We start from the raw sequence: 23001 nt of genomic DNA on the forward strand, positions 1-23001 counted from the left end.
GTACAGTTATTCTATCCGCACCTCTTACTCGTCTCCAGCCGATGCACCAATACGACTGACTCCTTGCGCTCACCAAAGCCTTGGAGAGGCACGCTAACTCAGCAGCCCCGTATCTACAGATAGATTTCCACGTGCTCCGGAATGAGCATAATCTGCTCTTCACGATGTAAAAAGGCACAGTTGATAATTTAGATGAAACGATCCAAAAACAGAGACAAGCGATCAACTGCTGCATAGGCATCAAATGAATGTATCTCCCCTGCTCACTGGTGTGTCTGTCGGTATGGTGCGCGTTCCTTGTGTGTGTGTGCGTACGTGCGTGATTGGATGTGTATGCTTTTGTCATCTTTTACGTGTATTTACGTGCGTGTTAATCATGACAGTCGTGCCAAGGTTTTGTGTAATGAGCTACTATTTAGAGGTCAAATACCTGAAATGGAACCACGAATGATGTAGCCTATCACAAAATGCACATTGACGTGTCGACCAAATTAATATTTCAATTTTTCCTCCGGGACACAGAATCCTCAAAGGAGGCTCCCATGGAGACAGAATGCTGCATTTACACTTCCTTAAAGCGCAAGGCTGACGAACAACTGATTGGGTTCCTAAAGCTAAGGGATTGATGAAGGATGGCTCCCTATCAATAGCAATACCTTGAGTGGCAATTAAGGTGTCACATATGATTAATTATACTACACCATTAATATGATGCAAAGCATGTGTACTTGCTCCTAAAACAATGGTCATAAAATGAATGCTTCTCTTGCTCTTTCCTATTCAATTGCGACATCTAGACTACCTGTCTCAAGAGCCCTATGTGTACTCATTAGCTATAGTCAAGCAATAATTACATATTTAGCCTAGAATAAAACCCTGCGTCATCATCATTTGTTTGTATGATTTCACCAAAACGAGCGGGGAGAGTGACGACAACCTGCTGCCATTCCAGTGATAGATGCAGTCAGAGTGAGAGGCTGACTAAATGGGTGATATGAGCGCAGTGTGCTCTTGTCGCATTGACCAATTTTAACTCACCCTCACCTCACTGTTAAAAGCAAACCGTTAAAAAATATATTTTGAGAGCTCGATTGCAATCCAAACAATATAGTGAGGTTAATGTAAAGCCCCAATTATGTCAAGGTCATGCAATCAAATCAGTCAAAGTATATCGATCAACCTACACGGATTGGCATGCCAAAACAAAAACAGTTCCTCACAGTTACCATAAGACTATGAATGTGTCCAACAATCTGTGCAATCAAGAGAAATTCATGCTGCAACACGTCTTTTAAAGTTCATGTGCATCAATGTTTTTATTATTGTGGAACTTTATTGGATTCGCAGAAGTCCTACCTGGTGACAGGTGTAACAAAATATTAACTTTCCTTCAAAGCGTTCGAGGCACTCGTTATAAATAACGCAGTTCTCGATACGGTGAGTTGTTAGCACCCCCTGTTGGTTAAGGTTCATCCACCCTTCTGGCCATCAGTGTTCCCAAGGGGTGAGCTGGGCTTTCTTTTGGTCCTGAGCAGAAACAATGATCTTTTTGGGTCACAAGAACACCATCAAAGCATTAGTTACGTCAAAGTAAAAAAATAATAGGGACATTATTTTCACATGTCCTCATTCATTGACACTGAGTGGTGTGTGGATGACAGCCATAGAAAAGATTGCTTGTTACTGCCAAAATCATCTAGAACCTCTATTCAATACTTTGTGCTAAAGCCCAATTGAAATTTATAGGCAACGTTCCCGCGTTAGAGGAGACTGCATTCACGTTAAACGCTGCATATGTCCGCTAGATCGCATAATACCTTTACATTTCTATCACGCAATCTGTAACACTTCAGCGATACAGACTGAATAGAGCCTTAGGCCTGGCACCACTCCACTGAGGGCATACCTCATACTGATGATAACAGAACCACAATATTAGACAATAACCTGCTAACATTGCAGTTTAGGAAACACACAACGCAGCTATGGTGTTAAGGGAGTTTTTATTCCATTATAAAAAAAAAATAGGAATGAGGCACTCAACAGCATTGAGTGTTTTTTTAGGCACTGAACTGCAACAATGTGTGTTTTATAAACCTTTATAACGCACACACACACACACACAGTGAGGATGAAGTCATTATCAGTAATCTAGTCCTCTGCAAGCTACACACGGTGTGGAGAGAGATAATGAAACAGTGACCAGCGCTGACTCCGGATCAGCTCATAATTACCACTACAGCTCCAGCTGCGCTGCTCCGATAACCAGTGTAGTGCTGTTTTTGTAGGTGAGGGAGCGTCATTTATTTTTAAATTAACATCCTCAATCAAAAAGTTGTACCAACAGATGTAGCATATTATTGAATAGCCTATCATTATAGAATATGCCTAAAATGATTCCTCCAGTTGAATGACCTCAAACACCAAGCTCGGCATACCTAATTTCAAAATAGGCCATCATCACTGTCAATTGTGAATGAGGTAGTTTGGCACTCGGTAATGAGTGTTGCAACCGAGGACAGATGATTTTTACGTGATTCACGCTTCAGCACTCGGCGCTTACGTTGTGAGCTTGTATGGCCTACCACTTCGCGGCTGAGCCAACGTTGCTCCTAGACGAACTAACTTGTTGAAAAGGTGACATCCTATGACGGTGCCACATTGAAAGACACTGAGCTCTTCAGTAAGGCCATTCTACTGCCAATGTTTGTCTATGGAGATTGCATGGCGGTGTGCTCGATTTTATACACCTGTTAGCAGTAGCGATTTCAGCATGTAAATCTCGGTGGGGCAAAATAAAACATATAGATACATGCCAGCAAAGCCACTACACAACAACACTAAGCCATACATTAATTGGACTATAACGGTGAAAAACGGTGCCCACAAACTGTTAGGACCGACATAAAGCTGCCCCAACACCTTACCACTGCTACACCTGGTTATCAGCGGAGCCTTGTCTGGCAGCGAAACAGTTAATTCTGCTTCATATACTGCCTTTTAAACAAACATGGCTGAGATGGCTGACTTGCTTAAACAAATGTGGTTTCTACTGACAACTGAGATGTACACACTATGGCATAAGGGGATGACGAGCAGATAAGAGGCTATCTGTAATTTCGATTAAGACATTAATGAGCGAGCTAGGATGGATGTAGTCAATATAACTATTTGTTCAGTACTTTAGAAATTTACAGTTACAGAACTCAGAACACAATTCTTACTGTATTCTCCCTGTACACCAAGTCAGAACTGTAGGATAAATAAAGGGGGCATATAAACAGACAATGAAAGCTCTTACAATATTCGATGATGACATTTCTCTAAAACAGGCTATAGGCTACAAGTGCACCACCAAGTCAGAACAGTTTGCTAAATTATGAGGGGGAAAGGGACAAAATTATTAGGGTGAGGCACGTGGGCTAGTAACAGCTTTCTACACAACATACACTAATATTACTTTTAGCAGTGGTAGGTGTTGGGACTGCTGTTCGGACAGCTTTATGTCGGCCCTAACAGTTTGTGGACACCGTTTGTCACCGTTATAGTCCAATTAATGTATGGCTTAGTGTTGTTTTGTGTAGTGGCTTTGCTGGCATGCATCTAAAAAAAAATTGGGGGAGTTTGCCCCACCAAGATTTACATGCTAAAATCGCCATTGGAAAGGAGAACAGCAGCCGGTTTGTTTGTGTAGCATCTGAATGCAAGAGCAAATTGTTTTTGCATCGTAGAGGACCGAAATTGTTTTAGGTTGTGGCACTCAAGTGAGTGTGACTCATTGCGGAAATAGGCACTAGGAAAGGGACTTCGATGTAGCTCGGGTGTTCACTAGCAATTTTACCTCTATTGCATGTTTCCATTTCCTGCAGGTACACATTCTCCTGCATGTCCCCTCTCCCTTGCATGTTTTCCCTTTCTTATCCAAAGATATCCTGCATGCCAGCCTCCCTTTATGTTTCATTCATGACTCTAATGGCCTTGTGGATGTAAAGGACTTGCTAATTGTAAGGACTGTAAAATAATGTTGTGCTTTTGGAATTGTTCCCATTTGGACTCTTTATGTCATAGACTATATGCTCGTTGAATGTAGGAATTGCAGTTGTAAAAGCTAATAATTGTTGTTATATGCATTACTTGCTTCACATTTTGTAATTCCAGTTGGATTTTGATGAAAGTAGCCCTGAAATGAATGTTGTATAATGTTATGGTTATGATAGAGATTTAAATGTGTCTTCATTTTCAGGTTTGAATGAGACAATGTATTCCCCTATGATTATTCTTTCAATAATGTTATTGTTTTATTATATCACTTTTTTTGTCTTTCCTTATATGTAATACTGAATGCTATTTGTAATTTGTTTTGGTGCAGATATGTGTTTGATCACAAAATTCCATCGGTCACTAAAACATTGTAACCAATTCACAGTAAAAGGTAGTTAGTTCTATTCTGATTTTAGATGATCAATCCTTACAAAATAAGGAAGAGTCAATATGCTCCAAGCTTTTCTCTATCATTCTTTAGAAAGTTTTGTAAATGGCAGTTGTTTGGGAGAAAAGCATTGATTTTCATATTAGACACATTTTCACGTGTTTTTCTTGGCTGATTACTTTTTTGATTGATGTGGTGCTATTGTATGTCATATCATTTGAAAGAGCTGTTTTTCAGCTTTTAAAATATGTACCATGTTTTCATATAAGGTTTAACACCAGCAAATGATTGTAATTTATGCACACAGAGGTCATGATCCAGTAAAAAATGTAAAATTCCCACCAGGCAGGAAAGGGTTATTAATGACAGTTATGACAGGGTTATTTGTCATTATGAAGCATTTAACATTGAACTTAAACCCTGCACGAATCATGGATCTTGGAGGTCTGGGAAAATGCACTGTAAGTGTAACTATGCCTACATAGAGCTTTGCCTTGAAAACAGTTATCATGGGGAGACAAATCCACAATAATGTAGGTCTATGCCATTGCAAAATCTAATGCTTCTAACCGAACGTTAAAACCTCTTCTAACCGAAAGAGTCACCTTATAGTCAGTCCTGTCATTCAAGTATAGCCAGCTTACTTGTTGGATAGATTGGATGCGTATCGGTGTCCTGCTGTAGGGTAGTTGTCTACTGATATTGTCGACTATCATCATCTGATCCATGAAAGCAAACAAATTACCCAAAAAATGATAAAGCTAAATAAATGGTCTACTTCTTCTGCCCAGGATGGCACGGAGAACACCAGTACCTGGGCGCACCTGAAAAACAACGCAATGAGCACTCTAAACAAATGATTGACTAAATCAAACAATGATAAATCAACAAATAAATCAAATGAATTTGGAATGAAGGCTATTTTTAATCAAGGACAAATTGCAAACAAATGGCAAAAATGAGGACGTACAAAGGAAAGTCTATACATACAGGAGCTCATCGGAGGCTGAAATTCAGCACTGCTGAGTGGACAGCACCGCCACAGAAATACATGTTTTAAACCACGATGTTTTCATTCCTACCTTGTACTTGATTGATGAATTAAGGTCACTAACTAGTAAGGAAATCTCACCTGGTTGTCTAGGTCTTAATTGAAAGGACAAACCAAAAACCAGCAGACAGTAGGCCCTCCATGGAATGAGTTTGACACCACTGGTTTAAACCATGCAGAGAGGTGGGGGCGTTTGTTTCATTTGGAAGCTTTCATTTTCATATTTACCACTACATTTCAAACAAATAGAGAATGGTTCAATTAGCATTATTTAGAAACCCTCCTAAAAGCAACAAAAAGCTAACGTCTCATTCAAGGGAGCCAAGCCCCACCCCTGTAATTCACACCTTGCTCCACAGGTTGTTCCATGTACTGTAGTAGCCTATGCTGTGTATGGTGCTGAGACATATTAATTTAAGTTCTTCAACCCACTGCTGGTAACAAGATTTGGGCTCCAGTCAACAAACCAACCACAAAATTGAGCAGTTTAGCTTATCCACCCACCCCAGTCACTCTTGGCAGCTGCTAGATTGAGTGGGTACAGCTCAGAGAATGTAAAGCTTCTATCTACTCTCACTTCAAAACCTCACCATCTTCTTACTCCCAGTCTGTCATAGGGATAAATAAAGCACTGAGCTCCAGATAAACCTTGGATTTCACTCTGGACTCATGGAGAAAGAAGGGGTGAGGACAGAGAGAGGAGCAGGGATGATGGGAGAGGAGAGCAGGTGTGAGAAGGGATGAGGGTAGAGAACAGGGATGAGGGTAGAGGGGGAAGGGAACATCAAATTAGTATGCAAAGCTGTTTTTTAAGGCTGCCCAACAATACTGTAAAAAATATGACAGTTGACTGAACTGAGTGTGGACAGCCCTATACCTTCCCGAGGTCCTTGTAAAGATAACTGAAGATATGCCTATAATACACAACATGAACCCATTTGTTAAGATGGAATCTGTATGTACATATTACACAAAAGGACAAAAAATTATTTAAAACAACTTCTGATCATCTTCCCTACTTCAGAAACTTATAAACAAGACATGTTCTCCCTGTCCATCAAGCAGTGTCTGCATAGTTGGCCAAGTGTGGAAGAAGAGTCGCTCATCAGATTGTAAATTCTACTAGTACAATACTAACCAGTGTTGCGATTGGCTTAGTCCTTTATATTACTTAGTATATATATATATATTATAATGTAAGATCTCCTTCCTAATATTGAGTTGCACCCTCATTTGCCCTCAGAAGAGCCTCAATTCGTTGGGGCATGGACTCTGCAAGGTGTCGAAAGCGTTCCACAGGGATGCTGGCCCATGTTGACGCCAATGCTTCCCACAAGCTGGCTGGATGTCCTTTGGGTGGTGGACCATTCTTGATAAACATGGGAAACTGTTGAGTGTGAAAAACCCAGCAGCGTTGCAGTTCTTGACACACTCAAACCATTGCACCTGGCACCTACTACCATACTCCGTTCAAAGGCATTTAAACCTTTTGTCTTGCCCATTCACCTTCTTAGTTGCACACATACACAATCCATGTCTCAAGGCTTAAAAATCATTCTTTAACCCCTCAATCTACACTGATTGAAGTGGATTTAACAGGTGACATCAATAATGGATCATAGCTTTCACCTGGATTCCCTTGATCAGTCTGTCATGGAAAGAGCAGGTGTTCCTAATGTTTTGTACACTCAGTGTATAGCTTACGGAATCCTTATTGGACGGAACTAAACAACGTGGTATACCATTCTTAATTGATGATTCAAGTCAATTCAGAAAATGCACTTGAGGCATTTGTGAATATATCCGTTTTTTAATAGTTCTGTTTCAAACGATGTACACAGAAACGGTCAGTCAAAAAAACATCAGATTTCTCCTTCACCAGCTATTTTACAGCTTCTCATCACATACACACTAGTCAGTTTTCACCACACACAGACGAAGTAAATCCACTCATCGCTAAGTAGTGAAAGTGTGAGCGTGCTTACTGTGGAGCTGTTCCAGAGGGTTCTGATTCAATGACTCAAAAGTTTAAATATCCAATTCATTTTCCAAAGAGACTAGGTAAAACAGAATGGTGACGTTGAGTTGGTCAGATTTTCTTCATACAAAAGACTTCATGATGTGTGCTACCTCTACAGTTAGTTTCCTATACAGATAAAGTATAGAACATACAGGTGGTTTGAAGCCTCTATGACAGGTGGCAGAGGTACTTGACCAACTAAGAGAGGAGAAAGCAACAACCTGGCAGGGAGCCCAAGCAGCCCTGATTAACAGACAGCACACAGCAGAAACAACATCCACAAACATCTGTGGCCCTCGCCCGCCTGCATGCCCAGAGTTAAAACTTCAATTACACTGCAAACACAAACCTGGGAATACATAACAGAATTACTTTAAAGAAGAAAAGGGGCAAAGAATTAGGGAAAGAAAAGGTATTGTATGTAGTTGTAAGGCATATATTGCTGAGTTTTTCACAGGCAGCCCAATTCTGATCTATTTGGCAATAATTGGTCTTTTGACGAATCAGATCAGATCTTTCGCCAATAATTGGGCAAACTATCAGAATTGGGCTGCCTGTGTAAATGTAGCCTTAGATGTTGCTCCAACCCTCTCTAATAACAAATAGCACACAGGTACCCCAACACACAAATGCATGCGCGCGCACACACACACACACACACACACACACACACACACGGGAGAAAGACCTGCTTCAAGAGACAGCAGAGATTGAGTACAACAACAAACAAGCCCAATGGGCACATCAAGAGCAAACAACAAACTGAACACATGTGACATGGTGTGTTCCAAAACATTTAGCGTCTCTTAGTAGCTGGGACATCACATCCCTTTAAAATAAAAAGGAGGAAAGTGTTTGTGAGAGAGAAACAGTGAAGCCATTGAGAGGGGGGGCTGAGGGGTGAGTGAAGTGACAGAACAGGAACACAGCAGGTGCTTCACAGCCCCGAGATATGGGGAAACAATGTGGCTGTACCGCCACATTTTAATGTGGCGCACCAAAAGGTATGCTGACAGTAGAGATTTAACTGCTGATTACACACTAAATATAGGTACTAATTTGCAGAGACGCGAGGTGAGATAATCGTGAAAAGAGAAGACATCAGGGGGGGAGATATGGAGAAATAGTCACAAAGAACAAGAGTCCATCGCATCACAGTCTCCTCCAACAGCACTGGCTGAACACCCCTACCAGGTGTGCCCCAGATTAGAGGCTCATGGGAGAAGGGTGGACTGAATCAGATCAGCAAGGGTTGGACTGGAGTTAGGCCATCATGCAAGGGAGATCTGACAGGGTAGTGATCTCTCATTCAAGACCGACTAGACTTGGTGGGTTATGGGAAAAAACCTCAACCATGTTCAAGATGAAGAAGACAAAGGCCATTCCCAACTATTGACGTGAGTGACAGGATTGGTCTATAGAAAGATTTGGGACCATGTGGGCTAGAGACTTCAGCAGTCTTGAAAACAGAGATGGACAGAGTTTGAATCAGATAAGGACTTGTAGAGTGGAGGGTTAGTGCTTGACAGAAAGAACAGATAGAAACCAGAGTCCCCAGGGAGGCACACAGACAGAAAGCAGAGTTGGAGATTCTACAAGGAAAGAGTCTTTCAGAAGCCTGTATGTCAGGAGGAGAAGGGGGTCCAGGAGCTCCCTCCAATCAGGGCCAGTCTCCATGCCTCAGGCTGCACCCCCTACTTCAGCACCGTGAGGGGTTCAGTTCTTCAGCACTGCCTCGTAGCACTGGAACACACACTGGGACACCTCTGGGGCTCTGCACTTCAGAGAGATCTGAGGAGAGAAGAGACAGAGTTCGTTACTACATGGTCTGGCTGGGCAAGGAGATGGCAGTCCTTCTGTTAGCAGGTGCTAGGTGTTGAGAGCACCTGGTCAATAAGAACACTAGTTCAGATGTTCAGCCAAAGCAAAACCGTTTCAAAAGCCAGCGTGACATGCTGGAGAACAAACGTCAGGTAGAAACTATTGTTTTAGAAAGACATGGACAAGCTGGGTAAGCAGTCAACAATATACAGTACATTTCTATTTAATAACTCAAAATCAACAAAACAGCTCAGTGTCATTTCTTCATAAACAACAAATATTATCTCTCATGTGGAGCAGCTGCTGCCCTCGTCTTTATCTCAGGAGTCAAGTGCTTTGAGAGATGAACTATAGTTCAGTGATCTAAAGCAGAATCACTTTTCCTGGTCATCATTTGACCGAACATCCTTAACAGAGAGAGAGAGCCTTTTCAGGGATGAGGAAGCTGTATGGACGGGATGAAGGCTAATTCGCCAGGCCACTTTTTCATACCTTAAAGAAAAGCTCCTTTCGATACGCTAGTCTAGTCAGTTAGTGCAATGCAACTGTAATGGCAGGTCTTAAGCACCGTCTGTTTAATAAGCATGGTAATTATTTCAGCAGCGTCACTGAGTCATGATTGAAGAGAAGAGAGAATCGCTCCCAACCTCCTCTATTCCCACAATTTCAGCAGAGGCATTTTGTTTCATTTTATTTGCGGGGGAGAATTTATTAGCATTATAAATGCTGCCTTTTATTCAATCTTATCAGCTTGGAGCGAAAAAAATATATAAAAAAATGTCTCATTCCTTCTCTCCTTCTGCTTGTGAAGTTGAGAGAGTGTTGCTGCAGGAACTAATAGAGCTCTTAGAGGCGGTTTCCTTTTCATTAGAGCTCATGTAGGAAAAGCTCAAATTCTGTGTGTAGCCGCGTGTTTGCAGCAGTACTACTGTAGCCGCGTGTTTGCAGCAGTACTACTGTAGCCGCGTGTTTGCAGCAGTACTACTGTAGCCGCGTGTTTGCAGCAGTACTACTGTAGCCGCGTGTTTGCAGCAGTACTACTGTAGCCGCGTGTTTGCGGTGCCAGGGTGATTGTGTGGCGATTTAGACAGTTCCGGCTGGCTTGTGCTTAGTAGTTCTAATAGCAATTGTCATTAACTGGCCAGAAGCATTTGAAGTCCCATTAGACAGAGGTTCACACCAGGTCTCTCTCTGACCCATGGGACAGGAGATCACACTGCTGTACCATGGTGACAGTGTCCCCCAGCACTGCATTGGTACATTCCACAGTGCTGCGCTAGACGAGTGGGAACACAACACAACTCCTCCCTCCAGCGCTGCCACTGCTCTGTGTTCTGCTGGCTCTTTACTAATGCATAATGGTGCTGGCATGATTAGTCAGAAACACACAACCTAGGCCAAGTTGGAGAAAACAAGGCCTAGCTGGCTGTCATTTGGATCAGCTTATTAAACCAGGTTGTAGAAAAGCTCTGATCAAAGTAGGTTTCATGGTGTGTAAAGTAGGTTTCAAGGCTCTGTAAAATGCTGCTGAATAATCTGCCTGTGAGTCAATATGAGGGTGGTGTGGAGGAGAGAGTGAGAATAACGGACAGAGGAGAAAAATAACTAGCTGTAGAGAAAAGTGACTGGTAGAAACAGTGCAGGTGGGTGGTGGAAGTGTTTAGGAGTATGGTAGAAGATGTAGGAAGACGCAGAAATCTCAGCATCTTTACACCATATAAAGGTTACCGGAGATTGAGCGATGAGTGGGGGATGAAGGAGAGATGAGAGTTGAGTAAATGGAAGGCGTGTATGGTGGCACGGTCGTGGCGCTGGCAGTACCAGAGCACCATTCTTCCACAAACCACCGCAATTAGCCACTCTTGGGGAGGGGGGAGTGAACCACCCCTTGCCATTGGTCACACTGTTGCCATGGGGATGGGAGGTGAGGGCCCGGTGCTCCACTTCAAAAAGGTAGAGCTAAGAAGCAGAGCATCATGGGATAACTGGGACCAAATAGGTGGGGTGATGGAGGAGCATTGGGGTTAGCAACGTTACGTTAGAGTAGACCCAGTTAGTATAGAAGGGTTGGTTGTTTAGCAACCAAACCGACGTGTGCTCAACTATGAGGCAAAACAGACAAGGTTGGCTTAGATTGTTGACATGTAAACTACATTAGTTAGTCTCCAATGTTTATTGAAAACAAATACATTTGCACAATGAACACTTCTCTCAAATTCATTGTTCCAGTTGTTGGTTAGCTAGCGAAGTTTTGCCATATTAGCATAGACATGACATCAGTCAAGACACCTCAAAATGGTATCAAGAACAAGACAAAACTAGCTGAAACGAGCCACTTACGACTCCCCACATGGCAGCTTCTTGGCATTACTGTTAGCTATCTGGCCATCCAGAATCACAACACAGACTTTTGCCCCAATGAATCATGCGCATCATTTGTGACATTGTCAGTTAGCCAATCTATAGAGTTAGGATGGCATAGTTTCTTAACCGATGTCAGCTTTACTGCCTTTCTACAGGGAGCTGTGGAAACTTCCCACAGGCTGAGTACAATCCACAGTGTTCTTTCTCATGCTAAAAATAACTGCTCAACACAAGCATGTGTCAGGGTGACTTTCACGTGTTGTACTGAGAGAGCATCAGATCCATGCAGCACACGTGAAAAATGTTAGTATCTTCAGTGAGGATCCAGATCTTCTGATGGTAGTCATCTGTAGGGAGGAAGAGAGCCTTAAGGGGTAGTAGGAATAGGAGAAAGCAACAGAAAGAGGGCGTATTCTGACAGTCGTTCAGGCTGAGAGGTGTTGAGATAAATATATATATATATATATATATAAATAACTCAAAATCCTAGACAAATTAAGAACAGCACAAGTGGAGACAGAAAAACAAAAATGACTACAGACATACTAACAAGACAAACAGTCAAGGGCTGATCAAACACCTCAGTTGAGTCATTTCACAGACTGAAAACCCTCATTCATCTCCTGAACGAAAATACCAATAGACCAACAAATACAGAGGCTTCAACCACTGACAGATGAGTCAAGCTGAACGCACAATGAACTGTGGAGGAATTACATTTAAAATGCTAAATTTGAGAGAGAGAGATGGACTAAAACAGTAGATTGACTGACCGAAATGTACTCATCTGGGCTGGGGAAAGAAGACAGTAAATGCCTGTATAATGAATAAAAACATGACCCTAAAGCACATTGACTAACGAGATGGGCTGAGGAGTCATGTCAAGGTCACTGTTCTGGAATAGTCATGCACAATGTCCTGGGCTACTGCTAATAATCAAGTAAGCAGACAACAGTACACTGACACACAATGCGTCACAAATGAAACAATACACACACACACACACCCCCCCAGGTGAAATATTCTTAGCCAGCAGGGTTGGTGATGACTCAAACTCACCCATATGTACACACACATACGCACTCCAGATCATCCCCATCTCTATTCATCCCCACTCCAGATCATCCCCATCTCTATTCATCCCCACTCCAGATCATCCCCACTCCAGATCATCCCCACTCCAGATCATCCCCATCTCTATTAATCCCCACTCCAGATCATCCCCATCTCTATTCATCCCCACTCCATCCCTACACTCCGCTCTGCTGTCACTGAAGTGATTCTTATCCACCCCTCTTTCCTACATTTCTCTCTCCTTTAATAAAAAGTTGTTCTCCGTCCCTCCCCTGTCCCTGTGCTCACCGTGTAGTTGGGGTTTCCAGCCTGCACCTTCAGTTCAGCCAGCACCCAGATGCCATTGGACAGTTTGATGGACATGTAAAGCATATCCTGGCCCTCCACCGTGCGCTTGGCTATGGTGAAGATGTTACTGCCCTGCAGCTTGCTGCTGGCTGCATCTGTTTAGGGGATAAGAGAATAACCCTCAAACACAATGTGTCACTTCTTCTTAAACTTGAAATACAGTTCACATTTTAAAACGTTACATTGTCAGTGACTTCAGAAAGTTCAAATCCCTTGACTATTTCCACATTTTGTTACTATACAGCCTTATTCTAAAATGTATTAAACATATATTTTTTGCAATCTACACAAAATACCCATAATGACAAAGCAAAAACAGGTTTAGAAATCGGCACATTAAAAATAAAAACAGAAATACCTTATTTACATACGTAATCAGACCCTTTGCTATGAGACTGGAAATTGAGCTTAGGTACATCTGTTTCCATTGATCATCCTTGAGAAGTATCTACAACTTGGGAGTTCACCTGTGGTAAATTCAATTGACTGGACATTCTTTTTATTTATTTCACCTTTATTTAACCAGGTAGGCCAGTTGAGAACAAGTTCTCATTTACAACTGCGACCTGGCCAAGATAAAGCAAAGCAGTGCGACACAAACAGAGTTACACATGGGATAAACAAACGTACAGTCAATAACAATAGAAAAATCTATATACAGTGTGTGCAAATGTAATAAGATAAGTGAGGTAAGGCAATAAATAGGCCATAGTGGCGAAATAATTACAATTAAGCAATTAAACACTGGAGTGATAGATGTGCAGAAGATTAACGTGCAAGTAGAGATACTGGGGTGCAAAGGAGCAAAAAAAAAAAAAAAAACAATATGGGGATGAGGTAGTTGGGTGGGCTATTTACAGATGGGCTATGTACAGGTGCAATGATCGGTAAGCTGCTCTGACAGCTGATGCTTAAAGTTAGTGAGGGAGATGGGACTCCAGCTTCAGTGATTTCTGCAATTCGTTCCTGTCATTGGCGGCAGAGAACTGGAAGGAAAGGCGGCCAAAGGAGGAGTTGCATTTAGTTTTACTTGCATTTAAGAGCAGTTAGAGGTCACGGAAGGAGTGTTGTATGGCATTGAAGCTCGTCTGGAGGTTTGTTAACACAGTGTCCAAAGAAGGGCCAGATGTATACAGAACGGTTTCGTCTGGGTAGAGGTGGATCAGAGAATCACCAGCAGCAAAAGCGACATCATTTATGTATACAGAGAAAAGAGCTGGCCCGAGAATTGAACCCTGTGGCACTCCCATAGAGACTGCCAGAGGTCCGGACAACAGCCCCTCCGATTTGACACACTGAACTCTATCAGAGAAGTAGTTGGTGAACCAGGCAAGGCAGTCATTTGAGAAACCAAGGCTGTTGAGTCTGCCGATGAGAATGCGGTGAATGACAGAGTTGAAAGCCTTGGCCAGGTCGATGAAGATGGCTGCACAGTACTGTCTTTTATCGATGGCGGTTATGATATCGTTCAGGACCTTGAGCGTGACTGAGGTGCACCCATGACCAGCTCGGAAACCAGAATGCATAGCGGAGAAGGTACGGTGAGATTCTAAATGGTCGGTGATCTGTTTGTTAATTTGGCTATCGAAGACCTTTGAAAGGCAGGGTAGGATAGATATAGGTCTGTAACAGTTTGGGTCTAGTGTCTCAGATGACCGCAGAAGCTTTCCCATCTTTAGGAATCTCAGATGATATGAAAGAGATGTTGAACAGGCTAGTAATAGGGGTTGCAACAATTGTGGCAGATCATTTTAGAAAAAGAGGGTCCAGATTGTCTAGCCCTGCCGATTTGTAGGGGTCCAGATTTTGCAGCTCTTTCAGAACATCAGCTATCTGGATTTGCGTGAAGGCGAAATGGGGGAGGCTTGGGCAAGTTGCTGTGGGGGGGGGGTACAGGGCTGTTGACCGCGGTAGGGGCAGCCAGGTGGAAAGCATGGCCAGCCGTAGAAAAATGCTTATTGAAATTCTCAATTATCGTAGATTTATTGGTGGTGACAGTGTTTCCTAGCCTCAGTGCAGTGAGCAGCTAGGAGGAGGTGCTCTTATTCTCCATGGACTTTACAGTGTCCCAGAACATTTTGGAGTTTGGATGCAAATTTCTGTTTGAAAAAGCTAGCCTTTGCTTTCCTAACTGCCTGTGTATATTGGTTCCTAACCCCCTGAAAAGTTGCATATCGCGGGGGTCATTCAATGCGAATGCAGTACACCACAGGATGTTTTTGTGCTGGTCAAAGGCAGTCCGGTCTAGAGTGAACCAAGGGCTATATCTGTTGTTAGTTCTACATTTTTTGAATGGGGCATGCTTATGTAAGATGGTGAGGAAAGCACTTTTAAAGAATAACCAGGCATCATCTACTGACGGAATGAGGTCAATATCTTTCCAGGATACCCAGGCCAGGTTGATTAGAAAGGCCTGCTCGCTGAAGTGTTTTAGGGAGCGTTTGACAGTGATGAGGGCTGGCCGTATGACCACGGACCCATTACGGACGCAGGCAATGAGGTAGTGATCGCTGAGATCCTGGTTGAAGACAGCAGATGTGCATTTAGAGGGCAGGTTGGTCAGGATGATATCTAAGAGGGTGCCCATGGTTATGGATTTAGGGTTGTACCTGGTAGGTTCTGTGATAATTTGTGTGAGATTGAGGGCATCTAGCTTAGATTGTAGGATGGCCAGGGTGTTAAGCATATCCCAGTTTAGGTCACCTAACAGTACAAACTCTGAAGATAAAATGGGGGGCAATTAATTCACATATGTTGTCCAGGGCACAGCAGGGGGGGGGGGTCTATAACAAGTGGCAATCGTGAGAGACTTCTTTCTGGAAAAGTGGATTTTTAAAAGTAGAAGCTCTAACTGTTTGGGCACAGACCATGACAGAACTCTACAGGCTAACCACCCCCTTTGGCAGTTCTAACTTAGCGGAAAATGTTGTAGTTGGGGATGGAAATTTCAGAATTTTTGGTGGCCTTCCTAAGCCAGGATTCAGACATGGCTAGGGTTGGCAGAGTGTGCTAAAGCAGTGAATAAAACAAACTGGAGGAAGCTTCTGATGTTAACATGCATGAAACCAAGGCTTTTACGGTTACAGAAGTCAACAAAAGATAACGCCTGGGGAATAGGAGTGGAACTGGGGGCTACAGGGCCTGGGTTAACCTCTACATCACCAGAGGAACAGAGGAGGAGTAGGACAATGGTACGGCTAAAGGCTATAAGAACTGGTCATCTAGTGCGTTGGGGAGAGAGAATAAAAGGAGCAGATTTCTGGCCGTGGTGGTATAGATTCAAGGCGTAATGTACAGAGAAGGGTATGGTAGGATGTGAGTACAGCGGCGGTAAACCTAGGCGTTGAGTGACGATGAGAGAGGTTTTGTCTCTGAGGCACTAGTTAAGCCAAGTGAGGTCTCCGCATGTGTGTGGGACAAAAGAGCTATCTAAAAGGCATTTTGAGCTGGACTGAGGGCTCTACAGTGAAATAAAACGTTAAGAACTAGCCAAGATAGCATATTGACAGAGAGAGGCATAAAGCAAATCACAGGTGTTGATCAGGAGAGCTAAGACAAATGGGTAAATGCCGATGAATGGGCAGAGCGGGTCAGTTAGGTACATAGAGGACCGGAGTTTGAGGCTTGGGCCGACAGATAAACAAAATGAGGTACCGTGTTATTGAAACAGTCCAGGGGGCATCAGCTGTGTAGCCGAGTGATCATTGGGTCAAAAGAGCAGCAATAGTTTGTAAAGGCACACACCTATCAATACAAAAAAGGTCCCACAGTTGACTGTGCATGTCAGAGCAAAAACCAAGCCCTGAGGTCGAAGGAATTGTCCGTAGAGCTCCGAGACATGATTGTGAGCAATCGGGGGAGAAGGGCCTTGGTCAGGGAGGTGACCAAGAACCTGATGGTCACTCTGACAGAGCTCAAGAGTTCTTCTGTGGAGACGAGAGAACCTTCCAGAAAGACAACCATCTCTGCAGCACTCCACCAATCAGTCATTTATGGTAGAGTGGCCAGACGGAAGCCACACTTCAGTAAAAGGCACGACAGCCTGCTTGGAGTTTTCCAAAAGGCACCTAAAGACTATCAGACAAATGAGAAACAAGATTCTCTGTTCTGATGAAACCAAGATTGAACTCTTTGGCCTGAATGCCAAGCGTCACGTCTGGAAGAAACCTGGCACCATCCCTACAGTGAAGCACAGTGGTGGCAGCATCATGCTGTGGGGATGTTTTACAGTGACTGGAAGACTAGTCAGGATCGAGGAAAAGATGAACAGCGCAAAGTACAGAGAGATCCTTGATGAAAACCTGCTCCAGAGCGCTAAGGACCTCAGGGATGTTCACCTTCCAACAGGACAATGACCCTAAGCACATAGCCAAGACAACGCAGGAGTGGCTTCGGGGCAAGTCTGAATGTCCTTGAGTGGCCCAGCCAGTGCCCGGACTTGAACCCGATCGAACATCTCTGGAGAGACCTGAAAATAGCTGTGCAGCAACGCTCCCCATCCAACCTGAAAGAGCTTCAGAGGATCTGCAGAGAAGAATGTGAAAAAAAAACAAATACAGGTGTCAAGCTTGTAGCATCATACCCAAGAAGACTATGCTAAAATCACTGCCAAAGGTGCTTCAACAAAGTACTGAGCAAAGGGTCTGAATACTTGTCAAATTTTATTTTAATATTTTTAATAAATTAGTACAATTTATAAAAACCTGTTTTTGCTTTGTCATTATGGGGTATTGGGTGTAGATTGATGAGGAAAAAGCTTATTTCTCTCAAATGTTGTGCACAAATTTGTTTACATCCCTGTTAGTGAGCATTTCTCCTTTGCCAAGATAATCCATCCACCTGACAGTTCTGGTCATTAAACAGATCATTAAACAGGTAAACCTTCTTCTGGGGACAGTTTTGTCACACAACACAATGCCACAGATGTCTCAAGTTGAGGGAGTGTGCAATTCACATGCTGACTGTAGGAATGTCCACCAGAGCGGTTGCCAGATAGAGAAATTAACATGAAATTACCATAAGCCGCCTCTAAAATCATTTTAGAGAATTTGGCAGTACGTCCAACCATCCTCAAAACCGCAGACCACGTGTATGGCGCCGTGTGGGAAAGCGGTTTGCTAATATCAACGCTGTGAGGGTTTCTTTATTTTCACTATTTTCTACATTGTAGAATAATAATGAAGATATCAAACCTATGACATATCACATGTAGTAACCAAAAGTGTTAAACACTTATTTATATTTTTATATCACCATTCCAAGATGGCGTAGCAGTTCAGACGTCCATTACCCTCCTCTTGTCGTGTCCCGTGTATATGTATATATATTTACATATTTTTTCTTCACCTATCTTTTTACATTTTTTATGCTAAAAACTCAACCTCAAAGCACTCTCCTGCAACCCGCCTCACCAATTTAAAAAATAAAGTATTATTTACCTCATCTGAATTCCACAACAGAAGCTAGCCAGAGGTTAGCCATTTTCACTGGCTAACGTTGAAGTTCAGCTAGCCACGGTTAGCTGTCCTCAGCTATCCATTAGCTCGAAAAGCTATCGCCAGTTTTTGTACAGCGCGACTCAGAGCATACCGGACCTATTCTCTCTCCTTTCCCCGATTTCTACCGCAGGCTCTGGACATTTACACCTGGATCTTGCAGCTAACTAGCTGCTACCTGAGTGACTATTGGCAACGTCGGTCACGGAATTAACACACATTATTACGGAGCTAGCCAGCTAGCCAGCTGAAGAGTTCCGTCAGCTACTCCTGGGCTATTCCTGAGCTAGCCAGCTGAAGTGTCTCCTGGGCTACAACTCACCTATCCTGACCCGTTTTACTGCCGATGCGGAGCCCCATCGGGTCTTCACGACTGGACCACCGACGTTATCTGCCCGAGGGAGTTATCCAACTGGCCCCTCCGTCGCGACGTAACCTGATCGCCCATCTGCGGCCGGCTAATCGTTAGCTGTCTTTTCGGCTGCGATCTGAATAGGTCTATCGGACACTTTTCTTGGGCCACTATAACTAACTATTTTGCCAACTTGGACAGGTCCCCCCTTCCACACGGAACCCCACTAACCCACAGACGGAAACGCACGAGGTGGCTAAAAACAGACCTCCCTCCCATCTTCCACCAGCTTGCTACCTATGGCCCGGCTAGCTGTCTGAATCTCATTGGACCCTTTGATCACTCGGCTAAGCATGCCTCTCCTTAATGTCAACATGCATTGTCCATTGCTGTTCTGGTTAGTGTTTATTGGCTTATTTCACTGTAAAGCCTCTAGCCCTGCTCATTATACCTTATCCAACTCAGTTCCTCCACCCACACATGCTATGACATCTTCTGGTTTCAATGATGTTTCTAGAGACAATCTCTCTCTCATAATCACTAAATGCCTAGGTTTACCTCCTCTGTACTCACATCCCACCATACCTTTGTCTGTACATTATACCTTGAAGCTATTTTATCGCCCCCAGAAACCTGCTCCTTCTTCTCTCTATTCTGGAAGTCACAGACGACCAATTCTTATAGCTTTTAGCCGTACCCTCATACTTATTCTTCTCTGCTCCTCTGGGGATGTAGAGGTGAATCCAGGCCCTGCAGTGCCTGGCTCCACTCCTACTCCACAGGCGCTCTCTTTTGATGACTTCTGTAACCGTAATAACCTTGGTTTCATGCATGTTAACATTAGAAGCCTCCTCCCTAAGTTTGTTTTATTCACTGCTTTAGCACACTCTGCCAACCCGGATGTCCTAGATGTGTCTGAATCTTGGCTTAAGAAGTCCACCAAAAACTCTGAAATCTTCATCCCTAACTACAATGTTTTCAGACAAGATAGAACGACCAAAGGGGGCGGTGTTGCAATCTACTGCAGAGATAGCCTGCAGAGTTCTGTCCTGCTATCCAGGTCTGTACCCAAACAATTTGAACTTCTACTTTTAAAAATCCACCTCTCCAAAAACAAGTCTCTCACCGTTGCCACCTGCTATAGACCCCCCTCGGCGCCTAGCTGTGCTCTGGACACCATAAGTGAACTGATTGCCCCCCCATCTATCTTCAGAGCTCGTGCTACTAGGTGACCTAAACTGGGACATGCTTAACACCCCAGCCATCCTACAATCCAAGCTTGATGCCCTCAATCTCACACAAATTATTAATGAACCCACCAGGTACAACCCCAAAGCCGCAAACACTGGCACCCTTATAGATATCATCCTAACCAACGTGCCCTCTAAATACACCTCTGCTGTTTTCAACCAAGATCTCAGCGATCACTGCCTCATTGCCTGCACCCGTAATGGGTCAGCGGTCAAACGACCTCCACTCATCACTGTCAAACGCTCCCTGAAACATTTCAACGAGCAAGCCTTTCTAATCGACCTGGCCCTGGTATCCTGGAAGGATATTGACCTCATCCCGTCAGTAGAGGATACCTGGTTATTTTTTAAAAATGCCTTCCTCTCCATCTTAAATAAGCATGCCCCTTTCAAGAAATTTAGAACCAGGAACAGATATAGCCCTTGGTTCTCCCCAGACCTGACTGCCCTTAACCAACACAAAAATATCCTGTGGCGTTCTGCATTAGCATCGAACTGCCCCCGCGATATGCAACTTTTTAGGGAAGTTAGAAACCAATACACACAGGCAGTTAGAAACGCCAAGGCTAGCTTTTTCAAACAGAAATTTGCTTCGTGCAACTCCAACTCTAAAAAGTTCTGGGACATTGTAAAGTCCATGGAGAATAAGAACACCTCCTCCCAACTGCCCACTGCACTGAGGATAGGAAACTCTATCACCACCGATAAGCCCACTATAATTGAGAATTTCAATAAGCATTTTTCTATGGCTGGCCATGCTTTCCACCTAACTACCCCTACTGCATTCAACAGCACTGCACCCCCCACAGCTACTCGCCCAAGCCTCCCCCATTTCTCCTTCTCCCAAATCCATTCAGCTGATGTTCTGAAAGAGCGGCAAAATCTCGACCCCTACAAATCAGCTGGGCTTGACAATCTGGACCCTTTCTTTCTAAAATTATCTGCCGAAATTATTGCAACCCCTATTACTAGCCTGTTCAACCTCTTTCGTGTCGTCTGAGATTCCCATAGATTGGAAAGCAGCTGCTGTCATCCCCCTCTTCAAAGGAGGTGACACTCTTGACCCAAATTGCTACAGACCTATATCCATCCTACCGTGCCTTTGTAAGGTCTTCGAAAGCCAAGTCAACAAACAGATTACCGACCATTTCGAATCCCACCGCACCCTCTCCGCTATGCAATCTGGTTTCAGAGCTGGTCATGGGTGCACCTCAGCCACGCTCAAGGTCCTAAACCCCATCGTAACCGCCATCGATAAGAAACAATACTGTGCTGCCGTATTCATTGACCTGGCCAAAGCTTTTGACTCTGTTAATCACCACATCCTCATCGGCAGACTCAGTAGCCTTGGTTTCTCAAACGATTGCGTCGCCTGGTTCACCAACTACTTCTCTGACAGAGTTCAGTGTGTCAAATCGGAGGGCCTACTGTCTGGACCTCTGGCAGTCTATGGGGGTACCACAGGGTTCAATTCTTGGGCCAACTCTTTTCTCTGTATACATAAATGATGTCGCTCTTGCTGCTGGTGAATCTCTGATCCACCTCTACGCAGACGACACCATTCTGTATACTTCTGGCCCTTCTTTGGACACTGTTAACAACCCTCCAGACGAGCTTCAATGCCATTCAACTCTCCTTCCGTGGTCTCCAACTGCTCCTAAACACAAGTAAAACTAAATGCATGCTCTTCAACCGATCGCTGCCTGCACCTGCCCGCCTGTCCAGCAACACTTCTCTGGACGGTTCTAACTTAGAATTTGTGGACAACTACAAATACCTAGGTGTCTGGTTAGACTGTAAACTCTCCTTCCAGACTCACATCAATCATCTCCAATCCAAAGTGAAATCTAGAATTGGCTTCCTATTTCGCAACAAAGCATCCTTCACTCATGCTGCCAAACATACCCTCGTAAAACTGACCATCCTACCGATCCTCGACTTCGGCGATGTCATTTACAAAATAGCCTCCAACACTCTACTCAACAAATTGGATGCAGTCTATCACAGTGCCATCCGTTTTGTCACCAAAGCCCCATATACTACCCACCACTGCGACCTGTACGCTCTCGTTGGCTGGCCTTCGCTTCATAATCGTCGCCAAACACATTGGCTCCAGGTCATCTACAAGACCCTGCTAGGTAAAGTCCCCCCTTATCTCCGCTCACTGGTCACCATAGCAGCACCCACCTGTAGCACGCGCTCCAGCAGGTATATCTCTCTGGTCACCCCTAAAGCCAACTCCTCCTTTGGTCGTCTCTCCTTCCAGTTCTCTGCTGCCAATGACTGGAACGAACTACAAAAATCTCTGAAACTGGAAACACTTATCTCCCTCACTAGCACAGTGATGCCGAAACGTTGGTAAATACCCATTACATTTCTGGGAGATTATACATGGAGTGTGCGACTGACTTTATTTTGATAGTTTATTTGCCTTCAGTCAGCACCTCCACACAAACTATTATTCTGGGTGTGCGCCAGCTCATGTTTTTTGTTTAATCTACAGGTTGTCTACTATAACTGAGGGAATCAGAATGAAGCAATATGATGGCTATCTAATAGGCCACCATGCAGAGGCCTGGACCTTCAGCTATTTTACTGTTCAACTTTAAATGTGAAGGGGTTTGGGGACAGCATGCAATCAGGACCATAATGGAACCAGGCGGTTGTCCTTCATCTGCTCTGGAAAGGCAGGTAGTAGACCAAGCTCTGGGTCCTAGTGGAGCCTTCACTTCTCAGTTCATAAACCATACTCTCAGTTCTTCGGCATATATACACATACATCCAACTGCTCGTCAAA

General features: G+C 43.8%; 1 protein-coding gene across 2 annotated transcripts in view; it reads right to left on the bottom strand.

The window, feature by feature from the left end:
* Positions 1-7270: 7270 nt before the first annotated feature.
* Positions 7271-23001, bottom strand: part of LOC115200193 (AP-1 complex subunit beta-1) — a 42483-nt gene continuing 26752 nt past the window's right edge. For both annotated transcript variants that reach the window (XM_029763037.1, XM_029763038.1), the window contains exons 21-22: positions 13048-13202; positions 7271-9291 (exon numbers count right to left, since the gene is read on the bottom strand). In XM_029763037.1, the coding sequence (XP_029618897.1) occupies positions 9217-9291; positions 13048-13202 (230 nt within the window). In that variant the 3' untranslated portion in view covers positions 7271-9216. The remainder of the gene's footprint in view (positions 9292-13047; positions 13203-23001) is intronic.

Source organism: Salmo trutta, chromosome 9 (assembly GCF_901001165.1).
Source record: "Salmo trutta chromosome 9, fSalTru1.1, whole genome shotgun sequence".
NCBI classification, from domain to species: domain Eukaryota; kingdom Metazoa; phylum Chordata; class Actinopteri; order Salmoniformes; family Salmonidae; genus Salmo; species Salmo trutta.